The 20,644-nt window shown below is 43.5% G+C and overlaps 1 protein-coding gene and 1 pseudogene across 2 annotated transcripts; one reads left to right on the top strand and one right to left on the bottom strand.

Moving 5' to 3' along the window:
• Positions 1-12,912: 12,912 nt before the first annotated feature.
• Positions 12,913-13,905, bottom strand: LOC147241038 (trace amine-associated receptor 1-like; annotated as a pseudogene).
• A 1,967-nt stretch (positions 13,906-15,872) lies between these two features.
• On the top strand, positions 15,873-19,700 carry LOC147241037 (uncharacterized). 2 transcript variants are annotated; one of them, XM_086193165.1, is made up of 6 exons: positions 15,873-16,023; positions 16,114-16,254; positions 16,365-16,445; positions 16,535-16,665; positions 16,753-17,002; positions 17,149-19,700. In XM_086193165.1, exons 1-6 carry the CDS (start codon positions 15,940-15,942, stop codon positions 18,286-18,288), a joined length of 1,827 nt encoding a protein of 608 aa, XP_086049291.1. In that variant the 5' UTR covers positions 15,873-15,939; the 3' UTR covers positions 18,289-19,700. The 2 variants fall into 2 exon arrangements, with proteins under 2 accessions (XP_086049291.1, XP_086049290.1); XM_086193164.1 differs by having other exon boundaries at positions 15,873-16,254.
• Positions 19,701-20,644: the final 944 nt, after the last annotated feature.

Below are 20,644 nucleotides of genomic sequence, written 5' to 3'. Positions count from 1 at the left end.
TTGAACTTTTTGGGCTATGAAGAGCATTGACGCTTTATCCTGGATCTTCTGGCTTCGAGGATTATGTGAATATTTTTCACTTGAGATGGGCAAAACTTCATTTTTGCAATTGTTAATGCTTCATGGTGGTGGTAGAGGAGAAAACGCTCTGTAAATTGGGGATAACTATAAAGGCAGGATTTGGAAGGGATGTCTGCGCAGGGGGTTCTGCTATGAATTTTTAAGTGAGCCTTCTTTTTGCTCAGTTTTCATGTGAACAACCAGGTAGAGCCGTAAAAGCCTTCCAGAGAAGATTATCACAAATGTGGGCTGTTTTTCCAATTATTAAATCGAGGGATTATAGCTCATCTGGTCCAAGAAAACCTTTGGGTGCACCAGGAGGTGCTGGAATGTGTGGCTGGGAGAAAAAAACAAACAAACGTATGTTCCCTAACTTAGTCTTATGCCACCCAGACCCACTTTTGGGTAAGCAGCAGACAATACGTGACTGTCAAGCTGCTACGTTGACACTGTTTGTCATGCAGTGCTAGAAATGGGGATTAGCAGTGGTTTTATTATCAAAATGTTTGGTAAAAGGCAGGTTTTAACAACGATGCACCTTAAGATAACTCATTCTTTTGTCTCACCCTGAGATATTTAAAAGGTAATCCATGTTTTTATTACTGGCAGCACTGACTGCTGCAACTCATTATGCTTTGGTGTCAGCCAGTCGACGCTGTTATGTCCACTGTATACAGGATGATGCTGCATGGTTTTTAACTGGTTCTTGTAAGCATGATCATATAACCCCATTCTAGCTTCTCTCCCCCCTGCAAGCATCACAGTGACAATTGTGCAGAATTCCCTGAGGAGCATCATGTTATTTATTGTTACTCTGGTTGGCCAGTAGGGAAGCTGCTAACTTTGCCAAAAGTGATTGAGAGAGGCAAGTTCACAAAACTACAGTATTTAAGTACTTCCATGCAACTCAGTTATCAGAATCTCCCTGTAAATCAAATTCAATGACAGCAAAAGGTGAATATTATTGGCAGTGACTTAGTGACTCAAAATCAAATTGTTCTTAGGGTCACTACACATACAGTGGAAACTTCGGGGCAATCATGGGTCTTAATCTGTGAAACAAACCCCCTCACCACATTAGATCGGCCCCTTCACTTGAATCCTTCAAACCTTGCTCAACACTTAGCTCCTCAGCTTGGCTTTCAAACATTCCTAAATCTTTTCTTCTATTGAGCTGCTTGTGTATCACTTGCCTTTATCCTTATTTAATGACCATTTTACCAAATCTACACTGCAAGGACATTTTTTTATTTCATGCCCCTGTAAATGCCTGGTTTTGCATACATGTGCCTGTGTGAGTCTAAGTTTGTCGTTATTTGTATCCTGTCTGACTTGAATACGCTTTTGAAGCACTGTAGTCAACTGATACGATTTTAAATGTAATTATTCAACCCTACCTTCCTGCTAAAATATTTTGGTTTCTCATTTATGACAGTTGTTCAACAGCTGTTAGTGTGCAGACAGAAATAATGGCCTCAATTATGCAAGCATTTGGAATTCAGCCCAGTTGTGCATGCACCTGTTTTCAGTGAATAGTGCGGGTGGGTTAAAGGTCGGAGAACTGCAGTAAAGCAAAGTTTGGGGGGGTTAACTGTTGTCACTGCACCCGTAATGTTTGAACCACAGCCACAGTCTTTTTATTGTTTTACCTCATGATTATTTCTTCCCTGCAACTGATGATAGGAAGAGGACATTCTGGACATCTGATAAAGACTTACAACTGACGCCATATCTTCTGCCATCAGGATAAGTAGCGCTGTGTCTATCTTAAATTGAATTAAATGTACCATCTACTGTAAAGATGGATTAAACTCACATATTTTTGATCATTATAGTTATAGAAAAGATCCTGAGGCAAGAACAAGTATAGGTATAATGTACAGCAGTGAATAAGTCATATACAGTGCTTAATAATGACATACTAGACTGAGTACATTTCGGGAGAATGCCACAATATTTGTTCTGTATACTCTACTGTGCTGAAATTTGGTATGGGCAAACATCTGACATTTTTAAATCAAATGAAGGGGCACTCTTTTGTTGATAGTCAAAGTCAGAAATTTTGACAAACTTAAACTAGTTTTGTGATCACATGATTCAAGTATGAAGTTGTTTTACACTGCAGTGTGCACATTGTATAATGCAAGTTGCTATGAATCCATAGATACCAAATAATGATGCATTGATGTTTATGATTTCACACCACACATCGCTAAGATCAGGCACATCCTTTCTCAAAAAGATGCAGAAAAACTAGTCCATGCTTTTGTCACTTCCAGGCTGGATTACTGCAATTCCCTCCTATCAGGCTGCAACAGTCGGTCCCTAAAGACTCTCCAGCTGGTCCAGAACGCTGCTGCCCACATGTTGACAAGAACTAGTAGAAGAGACCAGGTCTTCTCTGCATCGGCTCCCTGTCAAATTCAGAATAGAATTCAAAAATTCTTCTTCTAACATACAAAGACTCTGGCTCCCATTCTACTTTTAGAAACTCTATGGACCACAAGTAACCCAGAGCCTTCAGCTATCAGGCTCCCCTCCTGTGGAACCGTCTCCCAGTTTCAGTCCAGGATGCAGACATCCTCTCGACTTTTAAGAGCAGACTTAAGACCTTCTTTTTTGATCAGGTTTATAGTTAGGACTGCTTAGGCTGGCCCTTAGATATGCTGCTATAGGCTTAGACTGCCGGGGGATCTCCCATGATGCACTGGGCTTCTCTCTCCTCCTCTCTTTCCTCCTATATGTGTCATATATAAATCATACTCATACATATTACTAACTCATCTTCTTCTCTGGAGCCTTCAGGCTCCCCACATCCCAGATCCTGGGTGCTGCTGGAGGAGGTTGCAGACCTGAAGAGGCTCAAGCTGCCATCCGTAGCACCACCTGCTCTGTCCATCAGTCTCTTCCCTTTCTCTCTCTTCATCTCTGTCCCTCTCTTTCCTTCTGTACCTCTGTATTCCTCCATTATCTGTCTGTCTCTGCCCCACTCTCCTGCTCTCTTTCCCCCCAACCGGTCAAAGCAGAAGGCCGTCCCCATTGAGCCTGGGTCTGCTCAACATTCCTGCCTGTTAAAAGAAGGTTTTCATCACCACTGTTGCAGGATGTGCTGCTGATGGAGAATTGTTGGGTGTAAATTCATTGAAGGAGTGTGGTAGTAGACCTGGTCTACCTGTAAAGTGTCATTAGATAACTTTTGTTGTGATTTGGCGCTATATAAATACAATTGACTTGACTTGACACCAGCCATTTTCACTTACCTAAAATCATAGAATACATCCTAGAATAAGCATTAAAAATGTAGGGCTCTGTATTTGTGTGGTAACAATTTATTCTCTCTCTCTCTCTCTCTCTCTCTCTCTCTCTCTCTCTCACACACACACACACACACACACACACACATTCTCTCACACACGCACACACACACAATCTTATCTGTGTCTGTCTTGTCTGGGGTCTGAGGAGATTGAGATGAAGCTTGCAAAAAATATTGCAAGTAATTATACCATTTCAATCAGGAGATATGTATAAACCAGAGATTTCATGGTGAGACTGGAGAGAGCAGAGAACAAGTTGTGCTAAGAAACTGAGTGGGGACCCAGCTGAACTGTAAATTGTGAACATGGACTCAAAGAGAGAATGTCCCTGGAAAAAGAGAATCAATCATTTACTTCAGGCAGTGACTACTTAGATTTTGAAAGCAGGATGTGTCTGTATTGTGGGTGGATATTGTGGGGATCCCCCCCCCCCATAAAACTCCCTGCTTTCCCTGTACCCTCTGCTGCATGAGGAGTGGGCGTGGCTCCTGCGTTGAGCCTCTGCAGCTGCACACCTGAGGGAGATCACCTCATCGCTCACCTACTGGGGGTGTGAATCTCAGCACTGAGGACGATTCGATACACATCTCGATGCACTGCCAGCGATACGATACTTTTAACGATTATAATTTTCTGCCGATACGATGCGATACGATTTACCCTCTTCACAATGCGATACGATGCAATAATCATTTAGTTCAAGTCAATGCGATACGATATGATGCAATTTGTTGCGATATGATGCGATTCAACATGATGCAAATAAGCAAAGAAAAAAAAAGAAATTAAATGAAGTACCCTCTGGCTCAGGCCCTAAAAAAAATGGAATTCAGTGGTACGACAAAAAGGATTTGGCTTTATTCCTTATGGGCACTTGGCAGTAAATTCAACAAAAGTGCTGTTTGTCTTTTTTACTGTGCACCACTTCATGCAAATTCTTTTTGCCATCTTAAAACAGCAACAACTTTCCTCACACTTTCACATCGTCTATGCAATCACAATAGCAGTGGTTCTCTAACTTTTAAATTTCAAGGACCATCATAATTCTGGGTCTACAAATAGAACCAAATGAACCCATAAGTGTCCTTTGGGTTCCGTTTTGTACAGTTACACGGATTAGACAGACCTGCAACTGTTAAGGAATCTGAATCAATAAAATCCTAAAGGATTCCAATCCCAAACCTACATCACACAAGTGCTCTGTCCTAGTCGGGTCAGGTTACAGTACACTATTGAACAACTAATGCACGGCCTAACATGGTGCAAATAAACCATTCAATGGCCATAACACTGTCTGCCAAACTGCTAGAGTTGACTTTCTAACTGGCCACTGAGAATCAGTGATTTGAGTGAGTTCTGCAACAATAAAAGAGAAAAACAAACAATAATTACTGCTGTAAAAAGTACAGTACACAGCAACAACAAAACACTCAATGAGTAACCTAAAGTGACTTTTTCAACAGTGCAATCAATGTTTCTCCGGTCTCCAGCGAGGAACTAGACGGGGAAGCGGGGAGGTGGCGGTAGACTTGTGGGTGATGTGGTGTACTCTTAAGTGGGTCTGCATGTTTGTCGTGCTGCCGTTGTACGGCTTCCTAACGCGGCATTCTTTGAGAATGACGGACGTTTTGTCGAGCTTTCCGTCTTTCTTTGCGAATCCGTAGTGTTTCCAAACATACGATTTAAACGTTGCGGGTGCATTAAATATAGAAGCTTCCTCGCTGCTGTTCGCGCGAACGTCCATGCTGTTTTACTAGTAGTGTATTGTTTGTGCCTCACGGCTTCCGTCCATATTCAATACAATACGCAAAATAATGATGGTGCATTCATAGCTCCTGGGGAACAGCAGATGGGGTGAAGTTTAACATGAAGAAAACGGCGCTTGCATCGGATTTTACCGATACCCACCAACGCATCGAGATGAATCTAGATTTCACCCATCAATTGCATCATACCCAGTGAATGAGCCGATGCACTCGCATCGCGCACATGCACATCGATGCATCGAGTAATATCGATTATTTTCCACACCTTTATCACTTACAAAACCGGCTCGTGGAGACTTCACCTTTGCCAGTGGATTTCCACATCTCTTGTGGTTTGTTGGCCCTCTAACTAGTGTATTGCAGTTTGAGCTAAGCTAACTTGATCTCCTGTTGAGAGTTGTTTTTACCTTTGTGCTTTTTGTCATGTGGTTTTGCTATTGTTGCCTGCATCCTCATCCGGCCTCTGCTCTTTCTCTCCGCAGTGCTTCCACGAGCCCACACCGCGCCAACCCTCTTCATATTCATTCACCTCTCAGATTCACCCCTGTCCAATGAATACCTTTTGATTGCACCTGCAACCTGCCTCTGATTTCAGCTTTTGGGTCCTACACTAAAAAAACCTGGTTTCATACATCACAGGATATATTGATTTTGTTTTTTTAAAGGTGTTTTTAGAGATGTCTTCTTACCATTCCATGATTCTTAAAGAATGAGAGTTATCATGTTTTTAGGAATAAAATAAATTCTGGCTATTCATGATATACGAACAAACCTCTGTGTAAAAATCACAAAACAGAGGGATAAAAGTGGAAAATGGGATGCGTAAATTTCATCAATTGTCATTGTAACTGGTAAGCAAAACAATTTGCAATTTAATTTTGAAGTTTGTCAATGGAGAAAATGTTCCTGCTAAATTTATGGATTAAAACCCATGCTCTCGGCCTTTCTAATCAGATCTACTGCATCTCTAGTGATAGCGAGTATAGGGGTACACTTCTTGTCAAACTCAATTTTAACAGGTCTTACCTTCAGTTGACCAGAGCTCATCCAAAGAGAATTTGCCATGTCATGGTCGCAAGTAGGCGGTACCTTGGACCCTACCACTTTCCCACAGGTTTCTCTGCCCCTTGGGTGTTTTTTCTGATCCAGTGAGGTATGGCCACACCATGATAGGCGGTCCTTAATATTTTTCCCCACGCTATTCCCTGCCCCTTCTCCTCACTGCCTTATTTGGGGTTTGAGCCAGTGAGAAGTGCATGAATGCAATATGAACGAACCAATGAGAAGAGGTGGGGGTGGGGTTAAGGGTGGTTGAGAAGCAGATAAAAACATGGTCTTTCTTTGCACTTTGAACGCATCATGGCTCTGATGGAAACAATTTGTTGGGAGAAAGACAAGCTACACCTCCCTCCTGGTCTTTTAAAGGCGGTGATCATTGGCGCTACTGCACTCTACATTCAGCATCATAAGGAGGACGGTTCTACCTCTTTAGAGATGAACTCTACATTTCAGCATCACGAGGAGGACGGTTTCTCAAAGGAGCACCCAGTGTCCGAGACACCTCCTTATTTGGAGAGCTAGATAAATAACCGATCTAAACAATAACAAAATTGCTCAAAGTAAGCAAAAACTTTCACTCACACAAACACACACACAAACGCACACACATACGCACACACATAAACACGGGGTATAGACCCCAGTTGAAACACACACACGTTTGATACAGGTCTTGGGTGGGGCTGTTCTGGGGCACGGCAGGAGCCAGGCAGTGGTGGAAGTAACACCCCAAAATAGAGCAGAGCAAGCCAAGCAAATAAAACAAGCAGCTGCCGACACCAGGCAGCAGCGGCACAAGGCAGCAGCAGCACAAGCAGCATGGAGGTAAAGCGTCGGTGGACACAAAGTAGCAGCGACCCCAATAAGTCAAATACAGTTACTCCTGATCACAAGAAAATACTGTTAACATTACTGTATGTGCTCGTCAATACTGCGGTTGCTTGCTACATTAACAAATGCATTGTCTATGGCCTAGCATGGACACACACGCGCTCTTGCATAGGAAGAGGAAGGGAGAGAGGACTCCAGTCTGCTGTTGGCATTTACCTGAGACCACACAAGGGTAAGCCAACAGATAGCATCAGCTATGATGCCAAAAGAGAGGACACTTTACCATAAGAGAAGCTCCGAAGCACATACAGGGCATACAAAGCAGCACGCTAACAGTCGCTCAGTCCCACCAGATAACCTCTGGCCTGGAAGTGGCGCACCAGTGAAGAGAGGGGTAAACGGAAGAGCCATGGCAAAAAGGGCGCTTTTATACTGGTGCACCTCCTGACGGTGCCAGATGCAATCAGTGGAACCAAAGGGGGCATGTCCATGCTGCTACATATTGTATTATACCTGAGACCCACCATGTCTCTGTATACATGTTTCACGATAACTACACACAACAGCAGTGACGAGCTATCGCAGACCGGCTGATACTGAATGCCATCCATGTATGCAAACAGGTTATATATCCTTGTGTGTAAATTCAGGAGTAGGGAGTAGAGTGGTTTGACAGATACGGTGTCTATTTTATACTCTGTGTGATGTCTAAGTCTCTGTTTTTGTAGGACCAGTGATTGTTTTTAAAAACATGTTATACTGATTTACTACTTGCCTTAATGAAAAAGGTGACTTGTTTTGATTTACTACATGTTTTAATTAAAATGCTGATTTTTCCTTGTTATGATGTATGACTTAACACAACGCCAGGTCTGCCAAGTGTGCAAGGTGTATTCTTTAAAAAACAGAAGAAGAAGCAGAATTCAAGAGCTTCTGACCCCAATAGAGTTATTGCATGAATGCCCTAACTTGTAGTTCTCCTCTCAGTTGCAGAAGGGTTTGTGCTAATGACACCATAAGAACTGTTCCCCACCAAATGACTCCTGAATTAGACAGCGTTAGAAATGAGGTTATAGTTTTACTAAAACGTGATAGGGGCTGTGGTATCCCCACACCCATTTTTAAGGTATTAAAAAAACTGTATTGCGCATTTGTTCAGTTGCTCTGCAGGACAGCTCGGGCTTTGGACTTCGCAGGGATGATAAAGCTGTCTGGACTCAACTTTGCTGGACTCTAGTGCTTATTTGGACTTAGAATTTTTCTCACTAACAGAACATAGTTGTGTCTCAGACTCAGAAGCTTTTTTTAAACTGAAGACTGAGAAAGAAGATTTTCAGAACTAGGCAGGAGGTCCAGACTCCAAGTGGCCCCTGACCGGGATCCAAAGCCTTGCCTGAAAATCCGCATCACAGAGTACACCATTCGTTGACTTTTAACCCTGACATATAAGCCAATGGGGGTTAGGCCTTGATTTTATATCCACCATCACCTCTGACGTTGAGGCATTTGGTCATGTTGTTGAAAGAAGCGTCAAAGGAGGGGTCATACTTTGACTGCTGGGACCAACTGTTCCAAGAGATTTTTAGGATGGCTGTAATACCCTCCTTGAGCAAATTTTAAAATGATCAAGGGCTGAGGTTTGTAAGTCATCTGGTTCAGGTCCACATAGGCAGCGTCCCGGGGTAAATAATACCAGGTGCGAGGACAATGTCACACAGACCCACCATCCATTCTCCAGTCAGTTCAATGGGTTTAGCTAAATCCATGGTTTAACAAGTACTGGTATTTGTTTTAAATAATTCCTCAGTAGGTTTGGTTACATTAAAACAAAAAAATGCCCCAAACGTAATTGTCATAACTTTCAAATTTGAGGGCGCCTTTTCAATGAATTCTTTGTGCATATTGTAAATATATACAAAGAATTCATTTCATATATATATATATATATATATATATATATATATATATATACACATATATACTGTATATATATATATATATATATACACACTGTATATATATACACTATATTTACAATATGCACAAAGAATTCATTCATATATATATATATATATATATGAGTTAGAACATAGAAGAAAAATAATAATATAACAACAAAAATTGTTTGGTGGTCGCTCGCAGGCGCCCCCCACCACCACCACCTCTTATTGCCCCAGGCAATCGCCTGGTCTGCCTAGTGAAGGGGCCGCCTCTGTCTGGCTTTAACCATCCATTTAACTTCTCTGGCCAGTTTTTCCACATGACAAAAATCAGGACAAAAACCTTTGACGATGTGGTGTTTGAAGATTTTCTCCATATGAAACATTCTGCCTCTGGTCATTTTTACTTTCTGTAGCTCGGCTTTATACAACAAAATCCTTGATAGGCTCACCATTATAATCTTGTAGTTTGAATACAGGGGTGTGTGCAGAATGCTACGTGTCACTGTAAACACTTTATCCGTAAAACTTTGTTCATATTTTTGATCAAACACTACTCTCAAATTAGATATTCTCCTTAGATCCCCTTTCTTAAATTTCATCTTTATTTAAGGACGTGGGGAGACTGTACCGTAAAGGTTGAGAAACACTTGATCCTTTGGTAGCTGTGGTTGTAGCTATTTAGCAGATCAGCTCAGACCTTGAGGTAGCATCTGGTGTTGTGGGCTGAAAAATATCTCCACATTCTTGTTTTTAACATACAAATAAACCTCTCCACCACAAAGCCCTTTAAGTCGCTCGCTGTGGCAAAATGTACAACCCCTTTCTTGGCTATCCTGTCTTCAAAAAGCTTCAAACACCATCTGCACTATCGCTCTGCATGAGTCAGCTTTTAAATGTTTCAAAAAGAAAAAGAACAGAAAAAAGGTTTAACAGTCTCCAGTAATATATTCAATGACCAGCCACAGCTGTCCCATTTAGGTTTAACAGTCTCCCTTATGGTATTCAGTGACCAGCTGCAGAGTTCCAAATTTCACCACATCCAGCCCCACCAGATTATTGTATGCATTGCTGATAGAATCAAAGTTTAACTTAACCGATTTCAGTTCATGCAGGAGAGTCTCTGCCGCAGCGTGGACTTTGAAGTCCTCTGCTCTGACATTGTGGGAGTTAAGCAGATATTGAATGGATGGAGTGAAACGGGGGTTGAGGAATCTCGTCCTCAGCTGGTAAAAGTGACCCGTGTAAAAGTCCTCCTCCAAGACATCCAAACACTTGTGCTGTCTCTGACTGGAGTGATTGGTCTTACACCTGAGCCACCGGTCAATACAATATTAGTGTAGTTATTGATGAGGATCAAAGAGGTCCAACTGGCGTCCTCTTCATTGCAGTCATCAGCAGGGTCTTCAGTATCTATATATACACATATATATATATATATATATATATATATATGTATGTGAATATAAAAATATAAAATGACCATCCATCATTACTTTAAGAAAAGAAGGTCGTCAGCCGAGAAAATTGCAAAACCTTTGACTGTGTCCCTAAGTGCCGTCGCAAAAACCATGAAGTGCAACAACAAAACTGGCTCACATGAGGACGGCCCCAAGAAAGGAAGACCAAGAATCAGCTCTGCTGCTGAGGATAAGTTCATCCACAGCATCCTGCAGGGACATGTCATCCCATCCAGTTCATGTTTAGTGGGACCATCATTTATTTTTCAACAGGATAATGACACCAACCACACCTCCAGGCTGTGTAAGAGCTATTTGACCAAGAAGAAGAGTGATGGAGTGCTGCACCAGGGGACTTGGTCTCCACAGTCACCTGACCTAAACCCAATTCAAATGGTTTGGGATTCATTATGGGAGAGCTTCCAACTGCTTCCACTTACCTCGCCTCTACCATAAAGGAGCAGCAGGCATATGCTGAAGGCCTGAGCATCCTCAATCAATCATCATACAGGCTGACCATTCAAAGTTGTCTTGCAGACCTCCTATGGCCAAGTAACCACTTGGCACATTCTGAACTGCCCTCAACGTGGATTACATCTTGGTCTCCAAACTCAAAAGGGGACTCTGGCCATTTCTGGACGTCAGCAGACTCAACAATGAATGCGTTGCCATCATTATCCACAAGAACTAATCAAGAACTAGTGCTTCTTTTATCTCTCTTATTCATCTTTTAATCCTGAGGAAAAGTAGTATATTAGCTTGTTAACTGGTTAATTAGCTTTTTGTAACTTTTTTTAATCACAAGAAATTAAGACAAACAGGACATTTGTAAATGTTTACCAGTTACTCTGCTTTTCAGGCTACACTGTCTTCTCCCTTAGATCTGCTGCTATAGGCTTAGGCTGCTGGGGGATCTCCCATGGTGCACTGGGCTTCTCTCTACTCCTCTCTGTCCTCCTATATTTGTCATACATAAATCATACTCATTCGTATTACTAACTCGTCTTCTTCTCCAGAGCCTTCGGGCTCCCCTCATCCCAGATCCTGGGTGCTGCTGGAGGAGGCTGCAGACCTGAAGAGGCTCAAGCTGCCACCCGTAGCTCCACCTGCTCACGTCCCCATCTGTCCATCAGTCTCTTCCCTTTCTCTCTCTCTTTATCTCTGTCCCTCTCTCCATCTGTATACCTGTCTTCCTCCATTATCTGTCTTTGTCTCTGCCCCGCTCTCTGCACCTGTCAAAGCAGAAGGCCGTCCTCACTGATCCTGGATCTGCTCCACGTTCCTGCCTGTTAAAAGGAAGGTTTTCGTCGCCGCTGTTGCAGGATGTGCTTGCTGATGGAGAACTGTTGGGTGTAAATTCATTGAAGGAGTGTGGTACTAAACCTGCTCTACTACTAAAGACTCATGAGAAAACTTCTGTTGTGATTTGGCGCTAGACAAATGAAACTGACTTGACTTCTCCAAGTGTTTTCAAGTGTTAGCTGCTCTTATGGAATAATGGAGCTGAGAGAAAGGCTTGATGAGATAGAGATGGACTGAGTGAAGTGATCATCTCTCTAGCTTTTACCTCACCTCAGAGACGTATCTCAACCTCACTATCAGTGAATCGACAACAGCACAGCCGCTTAAAAAGTTAACTGTAGAGCGTGGCTAGGCAGTCAAGACGTCACCAGAAATCCTCCACCATGTCCCCTGACAGTCGTGACACCAGAAATTGCTGCATTGTTAAGCGGTTAAACTTTGAGAGTAAGAAAAATCATGATGAAATACAAGGCAAATCTGTGAATCTGAAATCTTATCAGATACTCATACGTTGCACAGCATTTTACAAAAGTTCAGAAATACGGGTTTCATGAAGAATATACCGTATGTCCATGTGTGTGATCAGGCCCAAGCAGCGCTGATTTACTGATCAGTATAAATAATGTCGCTCAACATTGTTGTTACTGTTTTTCCATTTAAGTTTTTTGGGACTATTTTGCCTCAATTCAATTTTTTTTCCCCCTCTGGTTCCCAAAATGCATTCAGAATGAGCTCAGAATAAGACATGGGCCTTTTTAAAAAAAAAATCTACACATGATCAAATACTTAATATGCAATGCAGCAAGAGGCCTGAGTCATCTGGGTCATCCCCAGTGTAGAGTAACATGCAGTTGGAAGCTGATATCTACACGTTATGCTACCAGTGGTTTGACGTTTTCATACATCAACAGGGTACACATGATTCAAGCCTGTGCAACACCACACTTCCATTCATGTTGGTAAAATGATTCACTCAGAGCTTGAGTGAAAAAGAGTCACTTAAGCAAGTGACAACTTCATTTTGCAAAAATGTGGATGATCACTAGAGCCTTGACTTTTATTCACAATTTTTAAATACCAATACAAACATAGTTTTCTCACTGAATGCATGCGCAGCACTGGAGACACTTTTAAAATTATTTTCACATCAACATTTATTTTGAAAAAAAGAATTAAGTCAGAGGAGTTTTGAGTTCGTAAAATTATCATAAAATATTTTCCCAGACATGATCATTCTGAAAGCTGTTCTGAACCAGCTGTAACAGAAGGCGTAGATAAATGGATTGAGCATGGAATTTGAGAGTGTAAGCCAGTTGAGTGTTTCAATCACAGCAGTTGGCGCTGTTGTGTATGTTAAAGGCTGGAAAATTATACAAATGAAATAAGGAGTCCAACATAAAATGAAAACTCCCATAACTATCGCCAAAGTTTTGGTGGCTTTTCTCTCCATCTAACTGACTGTTGCTCCAGACTGACTGGTTGTGTTGTGGATGCTGCGTGCTTGCCTCTGTGCCACGAGGAAGCTCTTTAGGTAGATACTGAGCATTACAATGACAGGTATATAAAATGAGAAAATACATGCCAGAGTGGTTGATATCAGTGCATCAATTAAACTTCTTCCTTCACATTTACCTTGATTAAATCCTGCAATTATGATTCCTATTCCTACGAGAGCAGAAACACCCCAGCTCACCAGGATCACGATCCCAGTAACACAACCGTTCATTTTACTTTTATATGTCAAAGGCTGACACACTTCATGATATCTGTCAATAGAAATACAACAGAGGTTTAGAATAGAAGTTGTGCTCAATGCAACATCAAAGCTCCCTCTTATTTTACAGAATAAATCTTCATGATACCAACATGAGGTTACAGTGAACGCCATGCTGAAAGGAAAAACTAAAGCTCCCGCAAGCATGTCAGCAAAGGCCAGAGAGAGAATGAGATAGTTAGTAGGAGTGTGGAGCTGTTTGAAGTAAATGATGGAGATTATTACCAGAAGGTTCCCACAAACTGTGGTAACAGATAAAATGCCAAGCAAGCTATAAATCAATACATATGTTATAGACGGATTACTGGCAAATATGTAAGATGAGTTATATGGTTCATAGCAGGGATGAAAGTGATGAATAATCAAAGTCCTGTTGAGGGTCACATCTGGTTCCATGCTTCGATATTTCTGCAAGAATGTTCAATCATATAATATGATAATTTTTTTTCATGTTATAAAATGTATTAAATTCAGATTATATGTAAAACTACTACTAATAAAATACACTGGTCACTGTTTCCTCACCTCTGTTCCATTCATCATATCAGCGAGTGCGTCAAAAGTCACTTTTCCATTTTGCTGGAGGTTTGAACTCTGTACATTATTTATTTATTTTGTTTGTTTTGGCTCTGGTTATGGTTGAATTATACTTTTAATATACCGAATATACAATAATTTAGCATAGCATGAGATTGCCACCGTGTCAAGTAGTCTTCCTCACAATGAAAGTTGACTGAGAACACAATCTTCCTATCAATATAAATATATGCAGCATCTAAAAATCTTTCTCTATCTTTCCCATAGAATAAAAATACTTTATTAATCCATCACAGGGGAAATTTAGACAGTTTAAGCAGCATTTACAGAGGGAAGAACCGTCCAAAGACATGCAATTGGGGACGAGGTGTGAATGTGAGTGTGAATGGTTGTTTGCTTCTCTATGTTGGCTCTGGGATGGACTGGTGACCTGGCCAGGGTGAACCCCGCCTCTCACCCGTTGACGCTGGTATAGGCTCCACCCCCCCCCCCGCGACCCTTAATAGATATAAGCGGACGAAAATGGATGGATGGATGGATATTAACATTTATATTTGACAATTTACAGAAAATATTTACATTAAGTTTGAAAAATAGGAATGTTTTATTGCACCACAGATATTGCACATTTGTGTAAACAGACACGTGAATGTGAATGTTCACTGGGTGCAGTTTTACAGCCTGATGGCTGCAGGCAGCAATGACGCTCCTTCTTGCACTGAGGGTGCAGCAGTCTTGAACTGAAGGAGCTGCTCAGGGTCTCCAGTGTGGTGCTGGGGGAGGGAGGTGTTGCTCATGATGGATGTCATCTTGGCCAACATCCTCCTGGATGGAGTCCAGTGAACAACCCAGGACAGAGCTGGCTCTCCTCACCAGTTTGTCCAGTCTCTTCCTGTCTGTGACTCCACTACCCCAGCACATGATGGCGTAGCACACTGCAGAGGCCACCACAGTACCATGAAAGTCTGGATTCGGGCCCTGTGAACCCCTAAGGACCTCAGTCTCCTCAGCAGGTGGAGGCAAGTCTGGCCCTTCTTGTAGAGGGTATTGGTATCCAGTCCAGTCTATTGTTCATGTGAACACCCAGGTACTTGAATGAGTCCACAGTCTCAATGTCAGAGCCATGGATGTTCATAGGTGTGTGTGTGTGTGTGTGTGTGTGTGTGTGTGTGTGTGTGTGTGTGTGTGTGTGTGTGTGTTTGGTCGAAGGCTCACAGCTGTCCTGAAGGTGTGGTAGAGTGCTGCTAACCCCTCTCTGCCCTCCCCTTGTCTTTGTGGGAGGCCACAAAGGTGGGGGTGATGATGATGATGATGATGATGAAGGCTGGTGGAGTGCATCATCATCATCACTGGCAGGTTGAACCTACTCAGCTGCAGGAACTCCATGAGCCTGATTGATCACTTGTGTGCTGCTGTTCTTGACTTATTAAATCAGAATCAGGGGAATTTTCAGATCTGATCTCAGAGCCTCATTGGCTGTCAGGTTCCACTCAGCTCTCTCCTGTCTGGTCTACCAGTTAAAGGATTCATTCTTTTTTTTTCTACATCTCTCACTTTTTTTCAGCTCTTTGCAGCTTCACTGTAACTTTGCAGTTTCTGCAGGAAATTTTTCTGAGGGCCTGAACACGGAGGACTACATGTTCTCACACTCAGTTCCTTCTTGATCCACCTGAAGGTGAATGTGGAGGGAGGGTGGTGTGCGGCCAGAGTGCTGATGTCAGTGGAGATGACAGAAGCAGATCACAGTATTCAGTCAAGATGACAACATCAGAGACAACATTACTGACAACAGTGATATTAGGATGACAGATTCAAGGACACCGGAGTGTAAAGGAACACATTTCCTACCCTCTGCAAACAGAAACCAGTCTACCAGTCTACCAACAACTCAGAATGGTTCCCTATCAGGAACTGGTGAAGTTGGGACAGGGCGCATTCGGCCAAGTTTTCAGGGCCAAGGAAATGGAAACTGGCAGAGTAAGTAGCTTTAGCTGGGGTAGGATCAGACGGACTGTTGTCATTGACTTAGTTTCCATGTGTCAGCATCTGCTCTCATGTGTCCCTCAGATTGTGGCTCTGAAGTTTATTGAAAAAGGTGGTCGCTCATATCAGGAGATCCGACTCCTCAAGAGGGAAATGACCATCATGACCAAAATCCACCATCCCAACATTGTGGCATTGTTCAGCTGCTTCCAAATGAAAAAATATGTAAGACAGCGATGAATCTTCCCTCTAAATGCCTCCTGCTCTCAGGTGGATCCTTGATCCGCTGCACCATCGTCTCACTGTGTGACCAAATCTCTCCACTGTGTTAACAGTTTGTTTTTGTGATGGAGTACGCTGGAGGCTCCAACCTGCTCCAGGCTCTTCACAATCGTGGGACCTTCCCAGAGAACCAGGTACTCCTTCATTACACACAGTCACTCCGGACATGACACTCAGTGAGACTTCACCCCATCAACATTTGCATTTCTCTCCCTCTTCCAAGGTCCAGAAGTTTACCTGCCAGCTGCTCTCAGCCTTCCACTACTTGCATTCACGTCGTATCATTCATCGAGACGTGAAGACGAACAATACAGTGCTGGGTGACAACGGGGTTGTGAAGCTGTGTGACTTTGGGTAAGAAGATTTAGACGTTGAAGGAAAACATGGCTGTGAGCGTCATCATCTACAATTGTGTTTATTTGTGATGCCGTTCTGTCTCAGGTTTGCCAGGGTCTTGAGGAAGCCCACCTCCAAGCTGACGTACCAGATGGGAACCACAGCCTTCATGTCCCCTGAGCGGATAAGGGGGGACCCCTATGATCACACTGCTGATCTCTGGGCTCTGGGCTGCACTCTGTACGAGCTCCACACTGGGAAGCTTCCCTTCCTCGGGGAATCCAGACCCCACCTGAAGCAGCTCATCCTGGAAGGCTTGGTTGACTGGCCCAACAACATGAGCGCCAGCTGCAAGGTACAAGAGCGACATTCTTATACTGCGTCCTCAGCTGCTAACTAGCTAGCTAGCTACTGTGTTAGCATGCTCAAACTGCATGCTTATTAAGACAAACAAAAGTGTATCGTCCTGCCCATCATGACCATGTGACGTCTTCTTTACAGAGTTTCCTGAGAGGTCTGTTGATCAGAGACCCTCAGAAGAGGTTGTCATGGCCGCTTATCCTGACCCATCCTTTCATTGCTGGAGGTGTTCAGTTTGAAGACAACGGTGAGACGGAGACAAGCAATGAGACCAATTTTAAAGACAGTGAAGAAGACAGCGATGAGGACAGTGATGAAGTCAGTGATGAGGACAGCGATGAGGACAGCGACTTGGACAGCGATGAGGACAATGATGAAGATAACGAGACAAGCAGTGAGACCAGCTATGAAGTCAGTGAAGAAGACAGTGATGAAGACAGTGATGAAGATGTTGCTGAGACCAGTAATGAGACCAGTTACGAAGTCAGTGACGAAGACTGTGATGAAGAAAATGAGGAGACCAGTGACATGACCAGTAAAGACACCAGTGATGAGGACGATGTTGAGACCAACAATGACGACAGTCTTGAAGACTCTCAGCAGTCACTGTCAGAAAACCTGGTTGGAGACAACTATGAGGGAAATGAAAACATGAAGCTTAAGAACCTCCGATGGATCCGGAAAAAGCTGGGTCTGAGGTCCACCATGGACAGAATCAGGGAGGCCAAGATCCAGGCCCTCCCCTTGAAGACAGACGTGGAAATGCTCCGTCTAAAGATGAAGAAAGAGATTGAGGCCGCGCAAGAAGATGCAGCTAAGAGGGAGCGTTCTCTTCACAGGGAGAAGGAGAACCTGAAGGTGACACTCAAAGCCTGTGTGGAAAAACTGGCCGCTGACCTCCAGGCAGAGAGGCGGAAAAACGCACTCCTGGAAAAGGAGCTGCAAGAGTTCCGCCTCCGTGAGGAGGTCAGGAACAGATGTGAAACTGCTCTTGAGGTGGCAGAGACCCACCAGGTGGCGGTTCACACAGAGGTGGGGGTTCATCAAGATGAAGTCAGGGAGGACAACCTGGACAATGAGAGGATGCAGCAGTCATTGGACCACAGGGGGAGACATCCAACCACCAGAGAGGGGGCAGAACCTGTTCCAACAGCCCCTGAACCTCTGGAGGACGCTGCAGTGCCAGAAGTTAAGAGAAGGTCCCTCTGGAAAACAGCTGGGATCTGTCTGGGGTTGACCCTGATCCCTGTGGCCGTAGCGGCCCTTATTGTCAGACATTGATGACCCAGCCTGGGGAGGGGGCTGTAACAGTGGATCAAGAATTTTGGTGATCTGATGATTCCTGTATTATGAAGCAATGGTTCTCGAGGTCTGAGGGTCCAGGGTCTGAAGAGGCTCCCAAGCGGGGATGGGATAAATAATTATGGTGCAAGCACTGACTGGTCTTGAAACATAAGGAATTCAGGGTTGTGTAAAAGTACCTCGACTGCGCCCCCAGATACTTTCAAATTGTTCTCACTCACTGTTTGTTTCATGAACTTGAAATTCAGCAGACGTGTGGAACAAGCTGGTCAGGGGGCTGATGCTGCCAGGAGCCTGGCAGGGCAGGTGTACTACCTGGATCCAGATCCTCGTTGCCCAGCAGACCTTCAGAGGACTCACTGCTGACTCGTCATTTCATGTTGTTTTCATGCCTTATTCATTAAATGTTCTTTTGCTCAAAGTTTTGTCACTGAGTTGGTGTGTACATGTGTCAAGACCATGTTTGACTCCGTAGTGTCTCTGGACCCCTGCCTAACTGAACTAGTGACAACACGTTTAGCCACTCGTCATCGTTCAAACACTGGCTGTCGAGGTGGCGCCCAGCAAACCAAGTGGGCTCCATAGAGAACTTGAAAACCTTCTGGGGGAGACCTGGTCTGATTAGGAGAGCTTTCATCTGTAGAAATATGGCCCAGTTTATTATAGTACCAGAACCCTGACATCCTAGAGTTGAGACCAGGAGTCAGAACTGCTGTCTCACAAGCTTCTCTGCATGTCCACTAGGGGGCAGTTACCCAAAGCCCCATAGAGGCTGTGTCTGTCCCTTGGCCATGTCAGTTGATTCACTCCAATACTACTGGAAGAAGAATCAATCAGAAAAACCTAATTGAAATCAACACAGCCACCGAATTATTAAATATCAGATCTCTGATGCAGAAAACTGTTTTAATGAATGAATTTATATCTGGGGTGGTACAGTGGTGCAGTGGTTAGGACTGTTGCCTCACAGCAAGAGGGTTCTGGGTTCAAGTCCCGGCTGGAGCATGGGATGTTTCTGTGTGTAGTCTGCATGTTCTCCCTGTGCCTGCGTGGGTTCTCTCTGGTACTCCAGCTTCCTCCCACAGTCCAAAGACATCAAGAGGGGACGAGGCTGATTGATACTCTAAATTGACTGTCGGTGTGAGTGTGAATGTTGTTTTAAAAATGAGAATATACATCCCAGAGTGGTTGATATCAGTGCATCAATTAAACATCTTTCTTTACATTTACTTTGATTAAACCCTGCAATTATGATTCCTCTTCCTGGTGAAACAATATCAGTGTGCTCCATCCAAGAACACCATCAAGTGTTACAATATGAATGCAATATAATCAGTCAGGGATAGCCATTTTTTTTCTTGTAACAGATTGAGATCATTATATATATTCTAGGTCTATTGCAATGCTTATGTTGACCACCACGACTTGTAAATTTAGTCCCTCCTGTGGCGTAAAATGATATAGCTGTTCCGTTTTGTGCATATGGGTCACTGTCTGTCTCCTGATCATAATAGTGCTAAGTTTATGAAATAGAACCCGAGTATATTACATTGCTAAACTCTTAACATGGCTCTTAAAGGGTACTGTTGATTGACTGTTGTTTTAAGTATCACTCCAAACTACTGTAACCAGAGACAGAGCCAGAGGAGCGAGAGTACGAGGAGGAGGATGGCGAGTAGGATGGCGAGGACGAGGATGAGGAAGGCCAAGGACCGTAATCTCTGATGAGATCCGAGCCACCTTGTTTGACCTTGTGGTCAACCTCAATCCTATTGAGGAATTTGTTTCTGCCTGGAGATGGAAAGTGTATGACTGAAATCCACAAACGGGTACACCCCTTCTCCAAGCTGTGGAAGATGTCATGGTTTGCAGTTTGCAACACTAGCTTCTCCAAGGCACCCTGAATGCATCACCTCTCACTCCCTCAGCCAACCTCCTCTGCCAATCAGTCTCTATCACCTGCACCTGTCCCATAGCTATTTAGGTCTCCCTCTCCCTTCATTCTCTGCCAGATTGTTATGCTCGATGCCCAACTCTCCAGCGTTTTTCCTTGGACTGACTTCCCGGCTTCGACCCTGCCTGCTTCGACTACTCCCCCCTGCCTCAGCCCTGGTAACCACTTCTGCCTTGATTCACTGCAAGACTGCCTCTGTTTTTGCCTGCCCATTATTGTGGTTACATTCCTGGCATCCTCAGAATAAAGGCCATTACCGATTCAACTTCTGTTTCTAAGTGTGTTGCATTTGGGTCCATAACCCCCACCGTTTCAGAAGACGCATGTGGACATACAGCAGTTGATGCTTTTCATGGCTGGATTTGCCACGCTAGGGAGAAA

Source organism: Aulostomus chinensis, chromosome 22 (assembly GCF_037954235.1).
Source record: "Aulostomus chinensis isolate RoL2024-O1b breed Wild chromosome 22, RoL_Achi_v1.0, whole genome shotgun sequence".
Classification (NCBI taxonomy): domain Eukaryota; kingdom Metazoa; phylum Chordata; class Actinopteri; order Syngnathiformes; family Aulostomidae; genus Aulostomus; species Aulostomus chinensis.
The sequence above is the reverse complement of the archived record's forward strand: the minus strand, read 5'-3'. Positions and strand labels throughout refer to the sequence as shown.

Excerpts from the sequence above, each read along its gene's own strand:
- LOC147241037 (XM_086193164.1), top strand. The coding sequence starts at position 15,940 with ATGGTTCCCTATCAGGAACTGGTGAAGTTGGGACAGGGCGCATTCGGC. Across the intron at positions 16,666-16,752 it reads GTGAAGCTGTGTGACTTTGG|GTTTGCCAGGGTCTTGAGGA; the intron begins GTAAGAAGATTT and ends GTTCTGTCTCAG. Across the intron at positions 17,003-17,148 it reads ACATGAGCGCCAGCTGCAAG|AGTTTCCTGAGAGGTCTGTT; the intron begins GTACAAGAGCGA and ends TCTTCTTTACAG.